The sequence below is a fragment of the Parasteatoda tepidariorum genome, chromosome 5 (assembly GCF_043381705.1).
Source record: "Parasteatoda tepidariorum isolate YZ-2023 chromosome 5, CAS_Ptep_4.0, whole genome shotgun sequence".
Classification (NCBI taxonomy): domain Eukaryota; kingdom Metazoa; phylum Arthropoda; class Arachnida; order Araneae; family Theridiidae; genus Parasteatoda; species Parasteatoda tepidariorum.
This window is the reverse complement of record NC_092208.1, coordinates 60756265-60782625: the sequence shown is the minus strand read 5'-3', so window position 1 is coordinate 60782625 and position 26361 is coordinate 60756265. Positions and strand designations below refer to the sequence as shown.

General features: G+C 30.1%; 1 protein-coding gene across 2 annotated transcripts in view; it reads left to right on the top strand.

Annotated features, from left to right (window-relative positions):
• The first annotated feature begins 1797 nt into the window (after positions 1 to 1797).
• The window catches only part of LOC107446840 (cationic amino acid transporter 4), a 39700-nt gene continuing 15136 nt past the window's right edge, over positions 1798 to 26361 (top strand). The window contains exon 1 of one of the 2 annotated variants that reach the window (XM_043053795.2): positions 1798 to 1936. In XM_043053795.2, the coding sequence (XP_042909729.1) occupies positions 1807 to 1936 (130 nt within the window). In that variant the 5' untranslated portion in view covers positions 1798 to 1806. Of the gene's footprint in view, positions 1937 to 19189; positions 19636 to 26361 lie in introns of those variants that run through there. The other variant, XM_016061612.3, reaches the window with a different exon arrangement.

The window sequence follows — 26361 nt, the reverse complement described above, 5'->3', positions numbered from 1 at the left end:
AAATTTATACAGAAATTTCTTTTATTCTTTTCTCCATCTGTTCACACCTCTTTGACATTTGTGTTCGGCCGCATTAATAATTCGAATAGGCATACAGAAAAACGAACAATTGTCAAATACTTATAAATGGTTGGTTACAGAAGACAAAAAGAAAAAAAGGATTATTATAATGTCAATTAGTCTAGATTTAGGGGTTTACCACGTGGTGCTCGCTGAGATATTTTATTTAGCTTAAGGAATTATTCAGAAATAAATTCAAAAAATGACTGTGGAAAACAATCATTTCAGACGATAACTGGGACTTCAAAACTAGGGCTAGTATTTAAAAAAAAAAAAAGGTTGGTGATTTTAGACCGAAAGGAGTAATCGGCGATTAAGGTGCATCTCGAATTAAGCAGCTTTACTTTAAGACAGGTTTCATAAGTTCTTCTGAAGCTAATTAATGTAAATAAAACAAGAACTAGCCCTGGTAGTGTTCAAAGGAGGTGGTTCGGACTATTCGGCAGTTTCTCAATTCCTCAATCGGTATTTAAAGCTCTTAACTTTAAAATTTAGGTGCAAAGTCTTCCCAATATATAGCAAGTGCAAATTGAAACCTACTTTCCCCGAATACGTCCTTGATTGTCTAGAATTTCCTTGGAGGACATTCTCTTGAGACAGATTTTGTGTGTGACTTTGCCAGAGTGTTTGGACTCGTGGATTTGATGTAGATGAGGCTGTATTGTGAGGGATTAGAAACAACAAGAACTTGAACTCACTATGGCCTTTGATCAACGAGTGTGATAAAAATTGTTTTACCTAATTATTGTAAGATACTGAAGATATTTTTAGATACTGAATTATTCAGTTAAGACTTCGAATAAGCGCATATTCGTGATAGAAGGAAGAAAAGATACAAGAAAATGCAATTATTTTCGTGAGGAACTGAGCCCTTGAGTAAGGCAGTTTGTCTTATTTGCAGTGTGGCGGTATAAAAGGATGATACTAAACACAGTTCGAAATATTTTGGATTGAACGGACATATTTTTAAAGTGGAGAAATCGTTATTGCCAGATGAGCATATACACTGGTGAGCAAAAATTAAAATCGAAGTGACTTTTCGAATGTAAATTTGAACAGCGGTATTGAAAATCGATAAAAAATCATACGACAGTATCCTCAAAATGTAAAAATATGGGAAAGTAAACAACTTGCAAAAAAAAAATAATCCAAGGGAACAATAAGGAACTTTATTGAATATAGGCTTAAAACACAATTGTGCAAATGACCAAAATGTCAATGTTACACGGTATTTTGGCGAGGGAATTCAAGCCTTTAGTATGGGATATGATCACATCGTTTGCCCACCCTGAGGACCAGGTTGTTAAGAGGCTCTTGAGGAACTGCTGTCAATTCCTGTTGTAGTGCTAATCGCAGCAACGGAAATGTTGCTCGTGATCCGACATTAAACGTATTTAATTCAATACGCTCAAATTCAAATAAAAAGCATGAGCATTTGGCGAAAGGTTTCAGAGGTCCCGTCTCGAGACCTCGCATGAATATTTTGCAGTTTATTTATTGTTACACATACACATGCATGCTTTTGCGTTCAAATTGCTTAAGTCCCTTATCAAATTGATACTACAAAATATAAAAGGAAATCACAAAGATACTTCCAGGGTGACAGTGGGATTCGAACTCGCTATCTCAACGTTATAGAGTGTTTGGCGGTATGATGAGGCCTCTCGGCTAAGGATGCTCCTTCTTGTAGGGGATGTTTCCCAGACCGTCGTCAATAGCCCATTGTGCAGCTCTAGTGCGACGTAAATGAACAAAACAAACAAGCTCCTTCTTGTAGTTGCTATATATATATATATAAATTGTACTCTATTTACTGTAAGCAAACGTTGTCGGAAACCGATTTTTCATAAAAATGATCGTTGTAAGCGAATTAAATGTAAGTAGTACTTATATTTATTCTTTTCCATATACTTTTTCATTGTTTAAAAAAAATAGTTAATGTGATGAATATTTGTATTAAATGTTATAATGTTAACTTTAGTACTAGTATTTATAAAAAGATACCTATATCTTGATTTCTGGAAGTCTTCTAATTTCTTTCTGGAAATGTTTAAATTTCCTCTATGTAATATTTCCAAATTTTGCAAAGCATCTTCTGAACAGTTCAATTTAGATTACCCATAAACAAACTAAATAGCGATATGATTTTGGGGGTCTGATTGTTCAGAGGGCTGATTCTATATTAAAAGCGAAAAATTTAATTAAGAAAAGTTATTTGGTCTCTAAAAATTGCAAGGTTTGTTAATTTGCTCTATCATCCACTGTTTATGATTTGAATTTCTTATTAAACTCGGAATTGGAGAAGGGTGCATATCGAGTTATTATGCCTTGGAATTAATAAAATTTAGAACTGGTGAGACAGATATTATAGTTTGAAATTCCCCTTACTTCTGATCTTATCTCCAGCCTTGCAGAAAATATTTTAACAAATAATCTGCTTCGATGTGCAAAAGTGATAGGTATACATTGCTCATGGGCTGCAATATTGGCATAACTCAAAAATAACACACGTTTTGAACTAAGAACAGGTGTAAATATGAAAATACACATTCTTTCATCAGCCATACTTGCACAACTCATAATTCAACTTAAATGTAATCTTCGTTTAAGCAAGCGACTGCATTTCTTATGCATTTTGCTTAGCAATGAAAACTTTAAACCAACTTATCTCAAAACTTGATTTTTTGAGTTGTGCCGCTATTGCAACCCATGAGCAATATATATAGATAGATAGATAGATATAATAAGGCAATTGAAATAATCTGGAATGCTCTTAAATAGCATTATAAGAAATCACAAAATAAGAACCTTAGATATTTTCTTTAATGTTTCGTTAAATTGTTTTCAAAATAATATATTCAAGCCTGCGAACTTGCAACGCTTTCTTGGTTTAATTTCTTCTAAGTTTATGTTTAAATGCATTATTCTTTGTTTTGTAAATTTGATTTAAAGTTATTTTCCACGCCACTATACATGTAAGATATAAAAGTTCATCTGGAACGCTACTTTGTTCTAGCTCTGGCTTTTAAAATCCTGGCAAAAATTCTGAAATCTTTAGTTTTTAATTGCCTACTACTCTATAAAATATTTTACATGAAGCGTAGTAGTTGGCAGTTCTGTACGTATTCCAGAACAAGGATTATTTACAAATCCAGGTTACCGGTCGCCATCGTCCAATCGTAGCTGGTTTTTATTATTTATCTCAATAACTTGCTGGCTTATAAAAATTGATCCTTGTTCCTCAAGTATTGAACATTTCTAGATCCTTGTTCTACTGGGTCTTAAAACCTTTTTTATTTTTAATTCCACGATAAAAAAAAAATTTAAATGATTGAAGCCTGTCATTTTTAAATCGGATGTTAAGTCGAGAATATGTTGCCAATGTTTCCAGATCTCTCTGTCTTTATCATATTCCATTGTATACCACATTTTTACAAAAAAAATTAATGTATTCTTTTTGGGTTTCAAAAAGTGCTTAGTTTACCTATTTTGATTGATTGATTGATTTATTGAAATTACATACATTTGCTGACTTGTGTGCTCAATATATAGGCTTATAAGTCATTGTCAAGTAGAAAATACAGATAGAACAATTCAGAGAAAGACATCACAAAGAATACATCCAGGGTTACAGCAGGATTCGAACCCGCTACCTCCACGCTTAACAGAGCGTTTGGACCGGCGATACCGCTCGGCCAGGGAGGCCCCTACCTATTTTGATTGTTCAACAAGTTTTACTATGTGCCTTCCCATTTTTCGTATAAAAGATTCTGAAAAGCAGTATTTTTTATCTACTCTGACATAGGAACACTCTGGAATGTTTAGCATAAATTTTGTAAACAATTCGGTTCGGGACAAAATTTATCAGATTCCTCTATGTTGCAACTTGAAGAAGTTTTGTAAAGCTCTTTTTATTTTTTTCCCCATGCAGAAATTTTCCTTAAGCACCGTAAAGTGTTCCCTTGTAACTAAGCCTTGTAAACTAGCGCTAGATTAACTGAGTGCTCTTTTGAGATTATGTTTGCTTGTGTAGTTGTATTTTTGTTTGTATAGCTAAAACATCATGCTAGCAGAAATATCCATTGCTGTGTTATCATCTACGAATAAATATACGATATCAAAACTACATAAATGTGTTTTAAAGGATATATAGCTTGTTTTACAACCATCGTATCCTGGATAAAAATGAAGTAAAAAAAGGATGGATAGTGTTCTCTACACTAGCGTGTACTGCAAGCTCTTTACTGCCTATACTTCCGGGTTACTGTTGCCGGTGTATTTTGTAGCCATTTGGCTCACAATTTAACCATTGTGTTTTAAGACTCTATTAGTATTTCTTGTACGCATGCATTTTTTTTTATCTGATTTATTATTTATGTTTAAAAAAGAATCGTCATTTGAAGACCTGTCATTTCAAGAAGAATTGTCATTTGAGAAAAGATTCGTTATAAGACATTTCTTACCTTGTCAAAAATATACAAATTTCAAAATTGAAACCTAAATAATAATTTTGCATAATGAGCTCAATCTCGTTGGTTAAACAATATGCTAACACAAACGTATGATGGTGCATAGTTTGCAACTAGAATAAAGAATAATAAACAAAAAGAGGCCAAATCGGGACCGCCAAAAAAGCGAGTTCTTTCTAAATCTAGCAAACATGTCACCTTTTTTAACAATACAACCTTAAGTAATTAGGTAGGTACTTTATTTATATACGTAGCACTAGAGCTGCACAATTCGCTATTGGCGACGATCTGAGAAACATCCCTGAGGATGATCCGAAGATATGCCATTGCAATTTTGATCCTCTGCAGAGGGAATGGCTCCCCTGCTTTGGTAGCCCGACCACATGAGCTGCGAAGTCGAGCACTTTACGGTAGAACAGTTTAACGAGGACCGATACCGTGCACGCTCTGTCTCTACACAGGCTGATCAAAGTGGTCACCCACCCGCTTACTGACCGCAGCAAACTATAAATACTGACCGTAGCAAACTATAATTTCCGCTTCAAACTCCCCAGAATTACTTAATATCTTATGAAATACAGCAGATTTGAGCTCGGATATTACATAATTTATTTCATTTATTAGAAATAAAATTATATGTTTTAAAATATCGCCTAGCAGATAAGCTGTACAAAGCAGCTGTATACTTTCTAACCAGATAAAGTAGCGAAGGTCAGGAGCTTCAGATTGTTGTTGTTTACATTTATATTGAAAACACCATCCATTCACGGTAAATGAAATAAAGAAAGTATACAGCAACAGTATGCACATAATGAGTGAGGAGAATATCTTTGAGCGAGGAAAAAACTGAAACGCTATCGAAATCCAGCGAATCGCCAGTGGAGAAGGGGGAATATAAACATCAAAACCTGTTCAATTTGCTGAAAGAACCAAAGGTAAATTCTTAGAAATATCGTAAATGTTTTCAAGCAATCAAACTGGTTTTGATGTTTTTCATCTCACTTCCTTACAAGTGTTTCAGTAACGTTTTTTTTTCTTGCTTGAATACTATTTAGCGACACTTAATGTGTTTGTAGTGTATCTACCACTACAGAAATATAATTCCAATTCACTAGTATATAAGACATGTTAACTAGATTCTATGGTGGTAGTACCTTTTCATAGATGAAGGTCGACATAGTCGATAACTCTCCGCCCCACATTGGTGGCCCGGACGTGATGTGAACACGCCTACCTTGACAGTAACGCCCACTTCGAATTGAACACTCCTACTGCGATGGATGATCCACATTGAACAGTTGACTCGCTAGTTGTGACTGCGACATTATCCACCTCCTCGCGCTGTTTCTACTCAGTCTCTATCAAACACAACGTCTGCCTGCATACACTCTACTGCTAATGGCAACACAGGAGCGACCACGACCGTGAACTTAATACAACTCTCACGATTAGCAAAAGTATAGTGATCTTCATACAGCTCTCCCGGCTTCTCACAAAACAGCAATGAATCAACTAGCGGAATTCGTTCATCAAATTCTATCATAGATATAATTCTGGTGGGGGAGTACTGTAGTGCATCTACCACTACAAAAATATAATCCAAATTCACTAGTGTATAAGGCATGTTAACTAGATTCTATGGTGGGGGTAACTTTTCATAGATGAAGGTTGACATAGTGGATAACATCCTCGCCTCACATGTTCAATACTTTTTTAGCTTCATTTTTGGTAACTCTAAATATATATTTATTTAGGGCGTGGATTACTGAACACCCAATACGCATGCAAATGATAATAAGAATATTTGGCATTTATAAGGTAATACGACACAGATAAGTGGGGGTTGTGACGAAATGCTTTTCACTTCCTTTTTTTTTTTAATGAATTGTCTACATTTTTTTAACCTCGTAATAATGAAAAAAAGATGATCTTTTTTTCGAAAGCAAACATAAACTGATAAATTTATATTATGAAGTGTATTGTAAAGTTTTATTGCCACACAATAATCAGTGTTATTTATTTTATAAAGTAAAGAGCAATAAAAAATAGACGCATCGTAAATGAGTTGCAAAATATGCAATCGAATTCTTTTACTTTTTGATATATCTTAAGACAAACTTTCCCTTTAAAAACAATACCATTAAACAAATAATAAATAGTCAAAGTAAATAAGTTTTGAGTTTTAAAATGCTTGGAAAGTGTGTCGTACAGTGCTATGTTTTAATATTTTTATGATAATTTACAATCTATTGCCAAATAATAAATCTATCTAATACAATAAAGTAAAGAATTTGTGTGTTTCTGTATACCGCAGGCTTTAAATCTAAAAATACGATATTCAGCATGAAACATTAATTGTTAAATTTTTAATTCAGAAACATTTAAAATATGGAATTTTCTCATTGATTTAGCGGAAGCCATTGTTTTAAAATAAATTATACATGATTCAATTTTGTCATTTATTCTATAGATAAGATCAGTCATATTTGCAACCTTATAGCTCTAATCAAAAAAGTTGTTTATTGTGCTTTCTGTGATACTTAGTTATTTTTTATTCGTTATGCCTGACTATCTGAATCAAGGCTCACAGGGGCTCTAATCTGAATGACCAACGTCATCGTGCAGCATGACGTCACCAAATTATTATGAAACAGCGTGTTTATTTTGTTTATAGTGCTTTTAAAACGTGTTACTAAAACTAAATAATTTGAAACCATCAGTCTTGAAACAAATAATATTAAAAAAATTAATTCCTACTTTGGCCAGCAAAGAAAATTTTTATTTTAGTTATTTTTTATTAAATAATCACAATTCCCCCCCCCCCCATATATATTCTAATAATTTTTGAAAGAAAATAAATCAAGGTAACAAATAAAAATAGGTTTTTCAGCGTGTTAAATTTCAACTCGTAGTTCAGTGGAAAGCAGATGAGTTTGTATACATTTTCTCAAGTTTAACAGTTAATAACTATTTAATTATGGAATGTTAATTTTTTTTTATTCTGTCGCTATCCCTGTATATTTATCACACCTCATCATAATTTCAAATTTTTAATTCGTATAGTTTTTGTATATCAAAACAAAATGTAGCAACAACAAAAAAGTGAGAAACAATTCGCAAAAAAAAAGAAGAAAAAATCTAAAAGTTACATTAATTTTCGAACAAGATGGAATTTCGAAAAAATACTCGAGTTAAGTCCATAGACAAATAAGTTCCTTTCAGCAAGTCAGATTTCACCTCTGTAGTGGCATTTCCATGATCCCCATGCTATTTTTTGCTATAAGTTAAGACAGTTAATAATTCTCAAACTAAATTTTGAATGTTAAATAATTTTATGTTTTTAAATCTAATAGCTTTTGCTCAGCAAAACAAATGAAGAGTAAAGTTGGACTTATTTAACATTCAAACTAAATTTTGAATGTTAAATAATTTTATGATTTTAAATTTAATAGCTTTTGCTCAGCAAAACAAATGAGAGTGAAGAGTAAAATTGGCGCATAAGATTTTTTAATATCGAGAAAGATATCAGTAAAATTATGATTTTTTAATATCGAACGATAACTGTTAAATTCTACGATTTTTTAATATAGAGAGACAGTAAAATTATTCAACTATATATTATATTCTTGTGCAAAGAAGTTAGATCTTATGATTTTTAGTCTTACTTTTAAGCTAAGAAAAGGCAATCTTTTGATATTCTATTATTCTTCCAGTTGGAACTACGGGAAAACAATTTTTACGAAGGTAAAAACGATATAAATCTTTTTTATAAACCTCTATAAATGCTTTCTTGCCTTGTATTTTAAAGTTTTAAATTTTTACTTTAACAGAAAGCACTGAAATAAACAGCCTTAATTTACATAAAAAAAGGAAATCTTAATAAGCGACAGTTCTCAGGAAATCTTTATCTTAGGAAGTGTTTAGGAATCATCTAATCAAGACAGGAAATCTTAATAAGTGACAGTGATTGGAAGACAAAAATGGAAATATTTTAATATTATGTTAAAAAATATTTTAAAATTAAATTTGTAATATTTTTTTATCTACATCCAATGGGACGTGCAATTTTAAATTCTGAAAAGACTAGGTTTTGCCAAGTGAATTACTTTCGTCGGAAGTAATGTAATAAGCTGCTATGGTGATAAAAAGAGAAAGATTTACATGCTGGGATGGTGGTAAGGCGTTGTAGGTGGCCACCTTCTAAAATCTGTTGCTAAGATACTATTTGGTCGCATCGATTGAAAAGCGTTGAGCGACATCTTTTGGTTGAATTCGAACAGTAGGTGATTAAATAAAGTGACAGTCAAGTCTTTGCTTTCTTAAAAGAACTGGACATTTCAATCTCACTTCGTAAAATAGCGTTTGACTCTATTTATATATCCATCTCATTGGTATTTAAGATCAAAACCACATTAGTGGTTCTAAGCCACGAATTAGTGATTTCTTACGAAATGTATTATGTCTTTGTGAACCTTCCTAAACATTAAACATGTTTTCTAAACAGTAGTTTATGTATTAAAAACTTCATTCGCTTCTTAAATTGGAAATCACATTCATTGGAGTAATTAAAAGGTATTTACATAAAAAAAAGTAGGGTTGTCAATAACTAAATAAAAGACAAGAATAATGTTCTTTCAACGAAAAGAAATCACCCATTCTTATGATTAAAAAGAAAAATATTCTTGTAATGATAAGAATAATTATTCTTGTAATTAAAATAATGTATTCTTACGAAATAAAGTATAGTAATCTCTCAGTGCAAAATATTTTTACGAACGAAAAGAATATTTTTGTTCTTAACCAATTTGAAAACATATACTTTTCAAAGTAATTTAAAGTTATTTACATAAAAAAGAAGGGTTGTCATTAACTAAATAAAAGTCAAACCATAAATTTCCACAGGATGTGTTCTTCGACGAATAAAAATAATAAATAAAACACTTGTTTTTCTTCCTACTCTGCTTTATTTCTTACTGATGAAATGAACTTGAAATTTTTGGATTTTGAATCACTGATAGGGTGCATTTCCTTCCTATTTAAAAGTGATTTGTCTAGTTATAAACTTGCGGAATGGAAAAAATTTACATACGTTAGGCTATTTGTCTTCGGTTTTTTTCCCTTTTTTCTGGGATTTGATGACTGTTTTCGTTTTCTTCGATTAATAAAATAAAGATTCAATGTGCTGTTTTTTTTTCCAAGTTTCTTCTAAGTAACATTAACGAATTAAAACTTAACCTTATTGCCCTAGGAACATAAATTTAAAACAAATTATAATGTTACCAATATTTTGTTAAACAACGCGGAAGTTCCAGTGTTTTGCGTAGAATATACCATGGGGGGGGGGGGCAACCTGCAGCTCGCGAGCCACGTGCGGCTCTTTGAAGGATTATTTGTGGCTCTCGATAAATGTACCCGAGTTCCCTTTCATTTTTGTGCTGCAGTAGAGAACCGATCATCCAGAACAATCGGGACTATCGCTATTCCGGATAACTGATATTTCCGGTTTTCTGAATCGCTACAAAAAGCCGTTTTTTTAGTGTTAAACCCAACTAAAAAAATATTTGGAAATAATCTTAAAAATAAGAAAAAACGATGAGGTAATACACTAATGATTATTTCTGAAATGATGGTAAGGTAAACATCTTTCAAAAAAGAAAAATCCTAAAATCTTATGAGGAAAAAAAAAATTTTTGTTTTTTAAATTGCAGGAAAATTTATCGAATTTCGTTCTGGTTTTTTGGTTTTCCGGTTTTCTGATTTCCGGATAACGGGTTCTGTACTGTATTATATTTTAAAAAATTATTATCGTTCCGTATGAGTTTCAAAATGTCTTTTAAATTACTGGCAGCAAATATCAAAGACTAAGTGCAACGTACGTTATTGTAACAAATTTCATTTCCGTTCAAGTTAAGAACGATATGTTTCATCGAAAACTGCGCGAACGAACATAAACAGTGGCGTGATCGACCGATTCCAGACCGATTAACACGATCTACCAATAATTTATTCTTTTTTCTTAGAAAAAGTAAAATCTGCAATGACATTTCGCAACGTAAACAAACAAATAATATTGACAACATATCGGCGACACTTCATTTTTCTTTCTTTTTTTTCCGCAGCATCACACAATGCTCGCTCCGGCAATGCTGGGTAAAAAAAATTGGTCTTATTGGGCTTTTAAGAGATGATTCTCAAATTCCACAACTCATACCGATTCACTGCATAATTCAACTAGAACATCTCGTTACAAAATATTTAAAATATCCTGATGTTATGAAAACAGTGTTTCACATTGTAAAATACATTCGCACCAATGCAAAAAATCATCGACAATTCAAAAATTTCCTTAAAGAATTAAAGGACGAAGAACTTTCAAATGTCATTAATTTCTTTTGCATTATTAGATGGTTATCTAGCTATAACATATTAAATCGTTTCGTAGATTTGTTTGATCCAATAACTGCATTTCTAAAAGAAAAGGAAATAACCTAATCAGAATTAGACGATGACGAGTGGTTACAAGACTTCAAGTTTTGAACTGATGTCATGGAACATTTGCAAACACTGAATTTACAATTCAGGGGAGAGATAAAATAATAAATGACCTCTCACATCGTATATTTAGTTTTCAAACTAAATTACAACTTTTTGAAAATGACATTAAAAATAAAACATTTTGTTATTTTCCTCGAATTAAAAAAAATTTGTTCCATTATTAAACAAGAAAAACTCAACGAGTATATAAAAAAACTAGAAGGAATATTGACGGAATTCTAAAATAGATTTCAAGACTTGAAATATTTTAAATCGTCTCTTGATTTTTTTTCGGAATCCATTTGAAATTAACATAATTCAAGGCTAGTTTTCCATTTCTAATATAATTATGACCCAAAAAGCATCTGGAGAATTAGAATTAATAGAGATGCAAGAAGGTCAAGCTCTACAATTAAAATATAAGTCGAAGTCGATTAATGAATTTCGGAACTTTGTACCAGAATCGAAGTATCCTGAATTAAAAAAGGCTGCTTGCCGAATTATTTCAATATTCTGAACAACGTACTTATGTGAATCATTTTATTCCACTTTTAAATTCGTGAAATCCAAGCACCGATCAGTATATTAACTAACCAGCATTTCCAAGAATTACTGAGAAATGCTGTTACCAACTATTCACCAAATTTTAAAGAATTATCAAGAGAAGTAAAATAAATGTGTTTAATTTTTAGTATTTTAATTCAATACACATATTTTGTACTTTTATTGATATGTTTTCAATAAATATAATTTCTGTTAAAAAAAAGAGTAATACCTTTTTAGCATACCTTTTAAATACGTATTTAATTGCAGCTCGCGAAAAATTTCAAATTTTGAAAATTGGTTCGACTATTAAGGAGCTTGGCCACCCCTGGAATATACCCTTTTACTTAGTTCTTCAATTGAAATGCCTTCGGATAAATGAGAAAATTTTCAAATTGTTCAGGAGAGCAGTTTTGGGGAAAAACGCTTTGATTTCCCGGAAATCATTACGTGCTTGTGTGTTGCACTGTTCTAGTGAAAATTCAAAAGGATTTCTTTCTGAGAACTATACATACGAAACAATTTGATGAAAAAATGTCACATTGGGAAAAAGTGCTGTGGCTCATCATTATATTTCTCAAAGCTCTTGACTGATTGACAATGTGGTGAGCTCTTGCGGAAAACATTGTATGCTGTTCCGGAAAATAAAGAACTGGAAACGGAACGAGATTTTGGTTTTAAATCATCGAACAAAGACAAAAGTTATCAAATCAAAATTTAAAATCATCATTCCCGCTTACCAATGCTTAGAGTTCCTGTTAAATATTGGTTATTTCGAATTCTGTTATTTTTCTTCCAAGATTAACAATGAAGTAATATTTGTGAATAGAAAAAAAAAGAATATATTATTGAGACATAAGCTACTAAAAGATTTTTTGTTCTATTGAACATAATAAGAAAAGATAATTTGTGTTCAACTAAATAATGGTAATTATTTATTCGAATAAGCAAATGATAATATTTTTGCATGAAATATTGCTCAAAATATCTTGTTCTACATTTTTTAATTAGGGTTCTTTCATTTATTCGCCGCCTTTAGCATAAGGTAATAAAAATTTCTGTTCGCTGCAACAAAAGAATAAATTTGTTGTTTATAACCTATTAGCTTCCTCAGATCCAGGGTCTAATATATTGAACAAAATTTGATATACGTTTGGCACTTAAAAATATTTTATCATATTTTATGATCTATGTAAAAATATCTCTATTATAAATCATTACTCTTGTTGGTCTGATTTTTTAAATGCAATGAAAAATTATAAAAAAAGGTAAAAAATTCAAGAGACTCTTTGGATCAAGTTAATATAGTTTTATTATTTGAGTTTAGTAGATTTTTTTTCTGACCAGGATATGAAGATATGCATTATTTAAGTCAGCGGTTCCTAAATAGTGTTCCGCGGAATCCTAGGGTTCCGAGAGTAAAGAATTGTTTTTATCTCACAGTAATGATTTTTGAAGTCTGTATTTATAAATAGATCAAATAAATAATCTATTAAATAATCAATTATTCATTTGATGTTTCGGTTCTCTCTATGAAATCATAGTAAAAGAAATAGATTTTTTTTTTTAAATTCTTATTTTTCTAATAATAATATCTTTACTAAAATATGAAATAGACCAGCATTTGTGAAAAAATGCATTAGTATTTCACATCGCGCTTTTGACATCAAAATAAAATATTTAAATTCGTTAATAAGAGAATATGTTTCCCTGGTAACCATTTCAACGTTTATAGCAGTTCTTCTAGCTTCCATTTCAACAAAAAACATAATTTTGTTTATTTATTTCATTTTCAGCTTAATGTATTTGCAACAACAAATTTAAAATTAATCTAAACAGCTTCTTGAGAGCGAATTCAACTGTCGAATATAAAATTTAATTTAAGACTACTAATGAACAAAATTATGGAAAGATTCCATTCCTCTTATTAAATATTTTCTAAATAGTCTTTTAATGGTTAATACGCTCGTGATTGTTTTTATATTCTTTATTATTTACAAAAGTGGGGTTCCGCCGAAAGTAGTTTGTTCATTTAGGGTTCCATAACCGAAAAAATTTGGGAACCGCTGATTTAAGTAACCTTCTACATGCAAAAATTACAAAAAAATTAGAGTTTTAGAGAAAAATAGATTGTTATTTGAAAGAAAAAAAACAACATTTATAAACTTCCTTTCTTCAAAGTTATATATTTCAAAATAAAAGTCGCGTTTTCAACCACTATTTAAAGTTCTGACTTCAAGAAGATGAGATTTTTCTACTCGAGCAAATCAAAAGTGGAAATTGAAGAATTTTTAAATTGTACAACACTAAGTTATGGTAAATGCAGGGCGAACTAAGGCAATGAAACTCTGATAGCAGATTCACTTTATCTTGAGCGCGGTTTTCCCAGAAATCTTAACTCTAATATTATTACTTCAAATAACAAGAAATAAAAATATTTTTATTCTTTTTACCTGTACTAAAATGGCATTATCAAGTTTTTATTTTTGCCGAGTGTTTCTACACATCAAATAAAAATTATTTGCTCTGTAAAAATGAAACTGAAACACAAGTTTCTCAAAGTGATTTATTTTTTGCTTTAATCAGTCGTTTTCCTATTAACATATTTTTAATAACCTTCTATTCAAATAAGGTATAATAAAAAAAATATTGCATGGAAATACCACAGAAATTTTATCTTCATTAAGCAAATGCAAATTTCATGATCTTTATTCTGTTTATTTTTTTATTTTTCGTGTACTTCTTTATCCACAAATTTAGTTTACAATACCGTAAGATTTAGTTACCTTTAGCATTTAACGAGTATAATACCGGCGTGATATAGTAGCTATAACTCATATCTATTGTAAGAATTTCAAAGAATTTTTTTTTTTTAATTTATTGCGAGATAAAATTTATTGCGCTTTCATTTTTTTATGTGGGTATTCTCATCTGATAATTCTCATCTATACAATAATTTCTAACTTAACTTAATGGGTTTTTTATACGCACGTGGTTATAAAATCGGTGAAATTTCAGAGTTTGCATAAAGCAAAACAGTGAAATGATGTTTCATATATTCCATATTTTAAGTAAAAACGTACGTGGTTGTAAAATCGATGACGTTTCTTTTCACACGTTGTCTTAAGCATGAGGCAAATTTCTAAGAAGTTTTGTACTTTTTATTGAAAGCTCTAAATGAAAAGGGGTTTTTCAACAAATGTCATTTTATAGCATAAAGCAAAATTTTATAACAAATGATAATACCCTGAAATTATGGTCCGGACTACAAAATGTAATGGTATTAGGAAATAAATCATGCGAAACAAACATAATTTAACAGAGTCTGGTGCTATAAATTCCGATGTCATTTTTAATAAATCTTGTTCAATACTACACAATTAAATTTGTAGAAAACCCCTTACTATTCAAAAAAAAGGAGGAAAAAAAAACTTTTTTTTCCAAAATCTGACTTAGAAAAATTGCTAGAAACTTTTTAAATTTTCAAGATATTTAAATTGGAATTTTTCGTAAGTTATCCAATACGATCCATAACAAAATCACGAAAATTGTTTTTTAAATATTTTCCGTGCATGCGGATTATAAAAATATTACTTTAAATACTCGTATCCTGCGCAATTTTTAACGAATTTTTTTTTCAAATTTTAACGAGGTATTTTTGCTATCAATTAAAATTACTCTTAAATTTAATTTAATTTTAGTGAATATTACTGCAGTTATAGTAAAAAAAACGTAAATAATAAAAAATTAGTTTTTTTATTTTTGAAAATGCTCATAAACATTTCATGAATATTTAAGCTAGATTTGTGAAATTTTGTGCAGCTATTTCATATGAATATCAACGTAATTGGCATGAGTTACAAGCTTATCACTGCATTTTTTGGCATACGGTGTTCAGAAATTTTTTTTTTTTCGTTCGCAATTTATTGATGGTCCTTCAAACTTCTAATAGCTTTGGTTTAAAGCTTACGTTAATATGTATGAGATGTATGTTAATATGTATTATTTGTTAATATGTATGAGAAATCCAATGTCTTATACACTTATTAAGTTTTAAAATATTTCCCTAAGTATTTCTTGAAGAATATGAAGAAATTAGTAATTTCCATTATTTACGTTACCATTCCTAACCCTTGTACGCAGAGCCGGATTATACCTTTCGTAGGCCCTAGGCATAGCCGTTTTTGGGCCCTCCCCTCCCTCCCCCACTCCTCCCCTCTTTTCAAAATATATGCTAAAATTTTCTTGCATATTTTTTTTTTTACATTTTTGTTAATATGGATTTTAATTTTCAAATTTGTTTATCGAACTTTATCTGCAATACCGACATACTGCCGATATTGCAGTTGATATCGATTTGGAATTCGACAGCATAATACAAGATTTCGTTGAATCCAAAAATCGTAAAAAAGTAATATATTAGATCATAAGATTCTGCAAAATAATTTATTACCGAAAAATATTATATTTTTATTTGTATCTTCATAATTTTGTGCAAAATACACTTGTTGTTTTTAAAGTTAAATTATTTTTGTCAACAAATTTTTTTCTCCCAAGTTTTTCGTAGGCCCCTGAATTTCGTAGGCCCTAGGCACGTGCCTAGTGTGCCTATAGGTTAATCCGGCCCTGCTTGTACGTGGTTATAAAGTTGATAACATCTCTTTTCACGCTCTGGCATAAACATGAAGCAAAGTAGCTAAACGCTGTTTTATTATTCCATACTTTAAGCTAAATATTGCTTTGATTAATTGATTGCTTTGATTAAATTTATTTTCTTTAAGTTAAATTTTGTCAGAGTTTAAACTATATTTGATAATCTACGTACTGAATATAATAATCAACGGAAAAGAAGCCGTGATGGGTCAGGGGATAGAGCGTTCGCCTTCCAATGGGGTGAACCGGGGTTCGATCCCGTTGATGGCTGGTCGATATGAATTCCGCATCCAACTTGCACCGACCGCAGCGCTGACTTGAAATATCCTCAGTGGTAGACGGATCATGGGTTGGAGTCCCCTTGCCGTCAGGCTAACCGTGGGAGGTTATCGTGGTCTTCCTCTCCATGTAACGCAAATGCGGAATAGTTCCATCAAAAAGTCTTCCACGGCGGCAACTTTCTCCCTATACTTGATCCAGGAGTTCCCTTGTCTTCTGGATTGGGTTCAAAATGACAAGGCCACGGAGTTGAATATTAGTAGTCGTAAACCCAAAAAATGGGTCGGCTGTTCAACGACGGTTATAAAATCAAAGGTAAAGAGAGAGTCACAACTGCTAAATATTACCGTAATTTTCACTTTCTTTATTATTATGATCCTTTTTCATTTTTATTTTTTAGCATTTTAAAATTTTATGCTAAACTTGAGAACTAGAAGCTGTTATGCGTCTGAATACTTAAATTTAGAAAATCGTGCATAGGAATAATAAAATTTAGAGATTAAGAATTTAAGAACTGCCTCTGAGAAATTTGAATTGTTAACAATGAACTCATAGTAAGGATTTCTTTCAACCATCAAATACTACTTTAATTTAACCTTTTTTACTAAGACTATACTCCTTTTCTTACTCTTTTCTTTGGTTCTTATATATTTGTAATAAAACAAAGGAGTCACTGCTGTTGTTGTTCTGAACACTGAAATTTAGATTTGTGTACATAAGATATGAAAATTGTCTGCAATTCCAAAGCAATATTGAAATGTACATATTTAGAATTTTGTTTAAAAAAAAAAAAAAACAACCAAAGATATATTTTGAATTTTGTACAGAGAAAAGTTTTTAAATTATTTATTCTAAACTTTAGTCTTCAAAGAAGTATACAAGCTAGTTGGAAGTAAAGTATCCAATGAGCGAGCGAAGCAAGCTCATCCGTAGGAAATTGCGGAAGCAGTTCCAGGAATTGGCGAGCACTAGCGAGCAGGGGATGGAGAATCCTAGTATCGCATATTTTTTCTTTCTTACTTTTTGTTTTAGATATATCATCACTCATTAATGAAATATTAAAAACTACAGCGACAGCTGATCGAAACGAATTCCGCTCCCGGCTCGCATCAACCATAGTGCGAACGTAAAACATCCTCAGTGGTATACAGATGATGGGTTAGAGTCCCCTTGCCGTCAGGCTAACCGTGGAAGGTTTCAGGGTATTCTGCTCCGTGTAACGCAAATGCGGGTGAATTTTATCAAAAAGTCCTGCACGAAGGCAAATTTCTCATAATACTTAATCCCTTGTCTTCTGGCTCAGGTTCAAAATTACAAGGCTACGAAGTTGAACATTAGTAGCCATAAATTTTAAAAAAATTTGTCAGCTGTGCAACGATGGTTATAAAATAAAATATTGAAAGCATGACTTTTGAAAGTCGTAATACTTTTATTTCTTAAAACCCGCAGCGTTTTCTAATTTCTAATATTAAAGGGAAAATCAATACTCTGAAATTTAGATAATACTTCTTTCTATTTTACTTAAACTGCTTTAGAAGATAAAAACTATAAAATGTTGCCAACTTCTATCTGTGAGAATTTTAAAAACAAATATGTATGAAAAACATTTAGTTTTATTTAGAGCTTTTTTATTTTAAATTAAATATGCTTTCCATGTGTATTTTCTTTTACAGTTTGTTATTTAAGCACTTTTTTTCTTTCTTCTTCTTTTTAAGGCTCAAATATTCGATTGTCCTTTTCAAAATTCATAATGTGAAGCTAAAGCAAACTCAATTGTTGAAACCTCTATGAGTTAATTAAATACATTCTGTACGAGTCTGTTGTATTACTTCATTGAAATATTAACGCACTTAGTTTTAAAAAAATAATTTTTTTTTAAAGCTAATACACATAATGAAAATTTTTAGATTTCCAAATTCAAATGAATCGATATACTTTGAAACAAAATTTTTATTATGTTCGGAGTTGTTCAATTTAAAGCCACAACTATAGATTTCTTTTTATTTCGTAGCTAAAAAGAAATTAAAGCCAATAAAGCTTGAAATCTCAGCCATCAATAATAAAAAAATTTCCCTCGCTGACTTACATGTGGTGTGAAAATAACATAGTGTTAGGAACAAATAATATATTTCTTATTTTATTACAAAAATTGTTTTTAATTCAACTAAACTTCGCCTTTTCAGTGTTTATTATATTCAAATAATAATCAATAAGTCATTTATAGTATTTGTAAAAAAAATTCGTTAAGTAAAGTAATGAATAAAAAAATACGAGTATAAGCAAATGTACTTTTTAATTAAAAATATAAAATAATAATTAATGTCCCAAAAAAAAGAGGTAATGCAAATAACACAGAAGTTATATGTAGAGTTGAAAGAAAATTCGAATTCGTTCAAATAATTCCGAATCATTTATGAATAATTTTTGTTTCCAAACAAAGCTTTTATTGCAAAATAATGCTTTAAAATGGTATAATCTATTTCCCTAAATTTTTATAACGTAATGAACGAAAAATTATGGAATCAAATGTACTTAAATTGTGGAAATTTGACATGTCAGATATTTAAAGGTCAGTAATCGTTATATTTCATAATTTCCCTCGTAAAGAAAAAACAAATCGATTTCGAACTGCCCGCATGCTCCTTCTATTTGCCAATTCTTTTAGTTACTGTGGGACTTTTTCGATTGGCGATAATTCGTCAGAGCGGCGCCGTTTCATTCTCATCTTGGCGATCATCCGAGTTTTCCCCTGATAGCTGTCAAACCAAAAGCATTCCAGAGAAGCGTGGGAGGCCGTGCAGTGAAACATCTAACAGGGGATGTTGTCAGATCCGCGATACAAACACAGATCCTTTGCTAAAATTGTTAACTTATCTCACACTTTTTAGAAATTTATTTATTAACGATATTATCATTATTATTAAAGTTATAAAATAAAAGTTAAATGTCTCGTTTTCAAGCCGTTAAGTGTCACCATACGGAGCGTTTGATGAACATATTGTATTGATAAATATTTGATGCAGCATAATTTTCTGAAAGATTAATTTACATAAGGATTTGTAAACAAAAAGCAAGATGGGAGATTCATCAGATTCAGGTAAATAATTTTTATTTGACACTGTACTTTATCCCAAATCTTTTTTTCTCCTTTAGTTGAGTTTCAAAAAAATAATTAAAAATTAAATCGTTATTCATAAAATGCAAAATTATTTCAACAAGTCTTGTATTTTTATCAATAATTAAATGATAACTGTTTTAAAAAAATTAATAAAATTTTATGAAGTATATTTATTAAAAATTAATGTTGTTTAAAAGTTTTTGAAAATGCTATATATATTTAACCCATGTATAATTAAGGATTTAATTGAAAAGCTAGTTCTTACAAGCTTTACAACAAGAATAAATTTTAAATAATTTAGTAAAATTAAAATTTTTAAACATTAAATGCAAAGCCGATAAATATAAATTTATTAACTTTATGTCGAAATGTATAAAACTCTGAAAAGTCTAATAGCCTATTGTGCAGCCTAGTGCGACGCAAATAAAATATCTACCTACCTGAAATGTCTATCGAAATTCACACCTAAAATAAGTTTGAACATCTAAAATAATAATCACACCTAAAATAAGTATGAAATGCAATCATTTTTAAGTGTTTTATTCTATGTACTTTCTTAATACCAGATATGTTTTTTTGCCCTCTTTTTATTTCATTTTATAGATAATGAAATAACCAAATATTTTATAACATTTTAACCATTTTTTCTAAATATTTTATAGATAATGAAATATCAAATATTTTATACCATTTTAACTATTTTTTCTAAATATTTTGTACATAGAAATAAAGAAAGTCACATTTTTAAATTTTAATACCTAGAAAATTATTCAATCCATTTCTATCAAATTTTAAAATTTATTATTTAAAATTGCTTACTTAAAAATTACGTGAACGTTTATTATTTTTACAGCTTCTGATGTTTCCAGCATTATTAAGTAAATAAAACTATAAATAACATTTGATGTTAATTTACATAAAATCATCTTTGCGAATCTGGTTTAAAAAATAGTTACAAATAATGCCGGCAATTCGTTTTAGAGATGCAGTAAAAAATGCAACAAGTAAAAATGATATTAAAGTTTGAAAGATCTTTGATTAAAATGTTGGAACAAAATTTTAAATATTCTCTCATATTACCAAATAAATAGCACAGTTAAAGCTTGCCCCTGGAACCATTAAAATTACATCTTACTAAAAATTCCGATTATTAAATCAAAAGTTGTTCAAGAACTTTCAGATGAGAGATTCCGTTTCCTCTTTCAACTGCACATTAAAAGGTTTCAGAACTAAAGACATTGATAATGCCGTCAATATAACTTGTTTTATGACTTTTCGATAATTGATAGTATTTGTTTTTATTTAACTTCATTGTACTGTATAAATTGATTTCTTCTCAAATGTTATTTTTACAACCCTAAGTATCTGTCACCGTTAACAATTTAAGGTAGAACGTCAGCAGTCTGATAAATCTCGACATTCCTATAATCATTTTGGTGATGGTTCGAATTATTTTTTTTTTATCAATATTTAGTATATACACCTATCCTTTAAAAGGTAAAAAAGGTTTTTATCCTTTTAAAGGTTTTCTTTTAAAGGAAAGAGCACATATCCTTTAAAAGAAAAAAAACAGTGTTGGAAATGACAAGAGATTTTAATAATGTGCATTTTCTATAACATTTACCAAAGGACGTGGTTTATTAGCAATAAATCGGATTAATAACACGCCAAAAAGTGTGAGACATTGCGCGATTAATTTAATATAAAACAGATATAACAAGCGCTTTGGACATTCACCAAAGTGGCTATGTGAATATCGATACTTATTAGAGAATGTCAACATTTATTACATTTTAAAATCTCACTGTAACACATAACATTGCTTTATTTATTTTTTTACTCAAGATTTAAACTCCAACTTCGATTTATTAGTTTCCAGTGCTTCTAAATAAACAAGAAAAAGTGTTAGAAAAGTAAAACAATAAAATGCATGGTTAAGTGAAAACGCTTGACCAATTTTCCCAAATATAAATAGAACTAACCCTTTTACTTTGTGAAGCGTGACGTGATATTTTATGATAAACATTTTTAGTTGTTTTAACTTTTCTTAAGAAAGCATCACAACAAACTTCTGGCAGAAAACGGCTGTTTATGCCATTATTATAAATGTCACCCATTTTCTCTTTTTTTCAATTTGTTGTCAAAGTTAACCTTGGAACTATTTGTTTTTCGTAATTTAGCTTAATAATAACAGACGGTTAAAGAAGACTTACAAGAGATACTCATACCACTATTATTCTTAAATACTTAGTCATATTTTGTATAATAATTTTCGAATGGAAGCAGAGTAAAATTAGGGTATTTCGAACAGCAAAAGTATGAACATATTCTTAAAGTACTATGATTATATATAATAGTATTTTATAAACTAGGAAGCGTAAAGTACATATTTTCACTCTTTCCAGAAGCTGACAAGTGTCATGCATATGGCGTCAGTGAAATTGTAAACCTTAGCAAAATGTTTTCAAATATAATTGAATAAAATAATTTTAAAAAAATAATTTACTATAAAAACTAATTTTCTGCATAGATTAATAAAGATTTTTGCATAGATTAATAAAGCAAATTTTATAATTGTGCAAATTTTTTTAAATTCGCTTAAAAAGTTCTCACTAATAAATAAAATTAACATTAAAAGGGGTGGAAACATTGGACCGCTCTCTTGACGAAACTATTGGGACCATATTTTGGGGGGTCAGAAATTCGAATCGGTTACGCACTGTACAGTACGCAAAATAAAAAAAAATAGTGTGTGGAGTCCCTCCGCGCGAAGGAAGTTAAACTTCGCAACCTGCGACGTTAATTGTAGAAGAATCAGCAGTCGTAGAAGGATCACTAATTCTATTCAACGACTCTTTTTCCTGCTCCGCTCGCTTCCGTGCTCTGTAATCACGGTAATATTGTGCATTTTTGCCTCGTGAACCAGTGGAAGTGCTCGTGGTTGTCTCATCGTCTCGCCCTGGAAAATGTATTTGTGTTTATAATGTATGTGAATGCGTCATAATGTAATTTCAGAAGAGAAAACCTAACAATCAATTGATATTCACAAGAGACGTACCTTGACATAACCTTAAATCCGCCGTGGGATTGTTTTCACTCATTTTTTACAATTGTTATCCACTAAATTTGAAAATAAAAAATACTACCCTATTAAATTATATGTGTATCAAAACAAACTGAAAAAATATTTATAGAAAAACAATACTTTTATGACTTTTATGCTAGTGAGAACCAAAACAATATGGAAATGAATGAGGGAAAACTGGATCCTACCACGTGATTTCCCGGCCAATAAAAATGTAGCGTTAAACGTTTAACGCAACCTTGTTGGAAGTCGCATAAGAAGTATAACTTCAAAAAACAGACCACCCTAAATAGCTTTTGACCAAATGATTGGATCTTCAAATACTAGATATATCGAAATCGATCAAAAATAGGTACTTAATCTTAATAGTTCGAGGGGGGATCTCATATAATTAGTACAGACGATATTTTAAGTTAAGTAATCAGACGCAAAAACGCTTTTTCTCTGAATTAACGTACCTTTTTTTTTTCTCGACGGATTCGAATTTCTAACCCTTAAAATATAGGTGGTGGTCGCAATCTTGGTCCAAATAGTTTTGGTCAAGAGAGCGGTCCAATGTTTGCATCCCTCCCCTTAATGTTAATTTTACTTTTTGCACATTTCACCATATCTCAAGAACATCTCGTTTATTTCGTTTCAAGAACTCGTTTATCCAAAGATAATTCCATGCAAAATATAAATTTTAGTAAATATTTATTATTTTGCTTAATAACAGTCAAATTTTTTTTAAATTGTAAGGTATGCAATTTTTTTGCTTCATAATTTTAAAAGAAATTTAAATGGCAAAATATAATATTGAGCGAAATCGGCCAAATAATTCCTAAGAGATCGAATTCAAAAGATACGACTTTTTAAAAATTCGATTTCTCAGGATCTATTCGATCAATTTCCTCAAATTTCGTATTTTGACTCTTAAAATTGCAATCTTTAAAATCACGTAAAATTTTTTATACCTTACTATTCAAAATTTTTCTATTGTTATTAAATAAGATAATAAAAAATAATAAATATTTGCTATAAGTTATATTTTGCATGGAATTATCTTCGGATAAACGAGTTTTATAATTTTGTTCGAAAATTTTTCAATTCGGTATCAAAGTTCTCGAGATATAGCGAAATAATAAAAAAAAATGTAAAATTAACAATAAGAAGTCCAAACTTTGGACTGCTCTCTTGACAAAACTATTGGGACTATATTTCCCAGTCTGCGGCTACCCTCTATATCTGGGGTGTCAGAAACCCGTATTTATTCAGAGAAAGAAAGTTTTTGTATCTGATTTTTGCAACTTAAAATATCGTCTGCACTTATTAATTATCATATTTGAGGTCAACTCCTCGAACCATTAAGATTGAGTTACAGAACGTGAAGATCCGGTCATTAGTTTAAAAGTTATTTAGGTGGTCCGTTTATTTATTTATTTGCGCACTGTACATTAATGTAGATAATTGCAACAAACCCCATACTTAACATAGTAAAAGTAGCATATGCAATAGCATATGTTACTTTTTTATTTAGTTTATGAAAAATGTTTGCAAAAATTTTTTACTTAAAAGAAAAAATATTGCATAAACACAGAAAGTAAGAAGAAAGTAAAGTAAGAAAAACAGCATTAAATAACGCTGTCTTGCAATAAATTCCTTGTGAATCAGGATGAATTGATAAATAATTAATTTTAATGTTTTACGTAAATAAATCCTTTATTTTACTTGAAATCAAAACATGGGTTTATTTCTTTTTCAAAACAAATTAATTTAAATGAATGCTTTATCCTGATTTTATCGAAACACAAACTGGAATCATTTATTAAGATAATTAATAAAAATTTAAATTTGTAGGTATATAGAAGAAAATTTAGAAAAAAAAATTAACAAAAATTCAATGGTGAATTGTGCCCCGTATGGTGCGCCCAAGGCCCATTGTGAAATAATTTTTAGCATTTGTAGGAAAATTTCATTTAGTAAACCTATAAAATATCTCAATATTTAGAAAATTATATTGAATTAAATTTAAATTAATTATGAATGGCATAAACGAATTTATGGTATGAATAATGAAAGAATAAACTAAAAAAATGCGTTTATTTTTCCTTGTTTCAATAGTGTTTCTTATAATAAAATTTTTTTCGAGAAAAACAATGTCTCCGACAGATTAATTGTTAACCTAAAATATTTGAAGTGGCTTGCCCCCGTTTATTTTTTACGAAACACCCCTTCAAAAAGTTAAACATAGCGAAAATAAGAGGACTTTTAATCGTGGCCTGATGATGTTAATAAAATTGTATTTGTGTCAGACAGAACATAAAGTTATTTTTTTTTTTATCAAGGAATGAAATAGGCTATAAAATTTATATGGTTTGTCAAACTAAAGATAGTGTTTTCTTGAACGGGATAATGGATAACTGCACATTAGTTGCTTTTGATTTTTGAATTACATATGGATTTAAACCCTTTATATTTAGTAGTAGATAATTCTGACAAATATAGCTTTAAATAATAAATCAGTTTATTTAATTTGCATAAAAAAATAAACATGGCGGGGCTATAATTTCGTGGTTATTTTAATAGTTTGTCACATGAATACATGTCGCAGTTTATGTAAGTTATATTGTGTTGTTGTTGCCTATCCTCTTAATTGTACTGTTACCTCTAAAATGTAGGTTTTTCGGAATCCAGTGATCGATATATTCACTTTGGTAACATTGTTACCCAGGTTCAAAAACAAAAAAAAAAATCAACAAAGGAATTACTTGAAACAATTACAACCAATTTTATTAAAACCGAAATTTTTCAAACAAAAACAAACTCAAATCATTTCCAAATGCTGCTAAGTTAGATATTACATATTTCCAAATTATTAGTTACATCAGGTTTAAAATTTAGCAATACGAAATTAAATTTCCAATAAAATGCAATTAAAAATATAAGGCTAAATATTCTTGCCATGATATGTTGTGATATCGTTATGTTATTTTGGACATAGCTCGAAATGCGTGTTTAAAAAATATTGACACGGCTCAAACTGCGTGTTTAATATTGATAACTAATGTTGATTTAAGAAAAATTATACAACTCAAAATGCGTGTTTAGGAAAATTGACACTGTTCAATATGCGTATTTGAGAAAATTGACACTGCTTAAAATGCGTATTTAAGAAAATTGACACTGCTCAAAATGCGTATTTAAGAAAATTACAGCTCCTTAAAATGCGTGTTTAAGAGGGCGCTATACTACGGGACAAATTTTTCAAGCTTCATCTTAAAAGTCATAGAATTTTCCTGGATATCTTATTATTTCAATTTAAAATACAGTGGTCATAATTGTAGTTTAAAAACGTAATCAAGTGCGATGTTCAGGTAGGGTAATAATTTTTTTAAATGCGAATTTTAAGAAACATTCCTTTGCCTTATTGCCTTAAACGCGATTTTAGGCTATGCCCACTTTCAGCCACTTGTTGACCACTACTTCTGTCAAGTTATCCATATCTTATTTTCTAAATTGTTAAATATTATTGTCTTTGTAGCTTTATTTGAAGAAATGCATGCATTTTAAACAAAATATTGGAGTTTTTCGAAACCACATTAAAATGCGAAAAAGTTTTTTGTTTCTTAAATTCTATGACG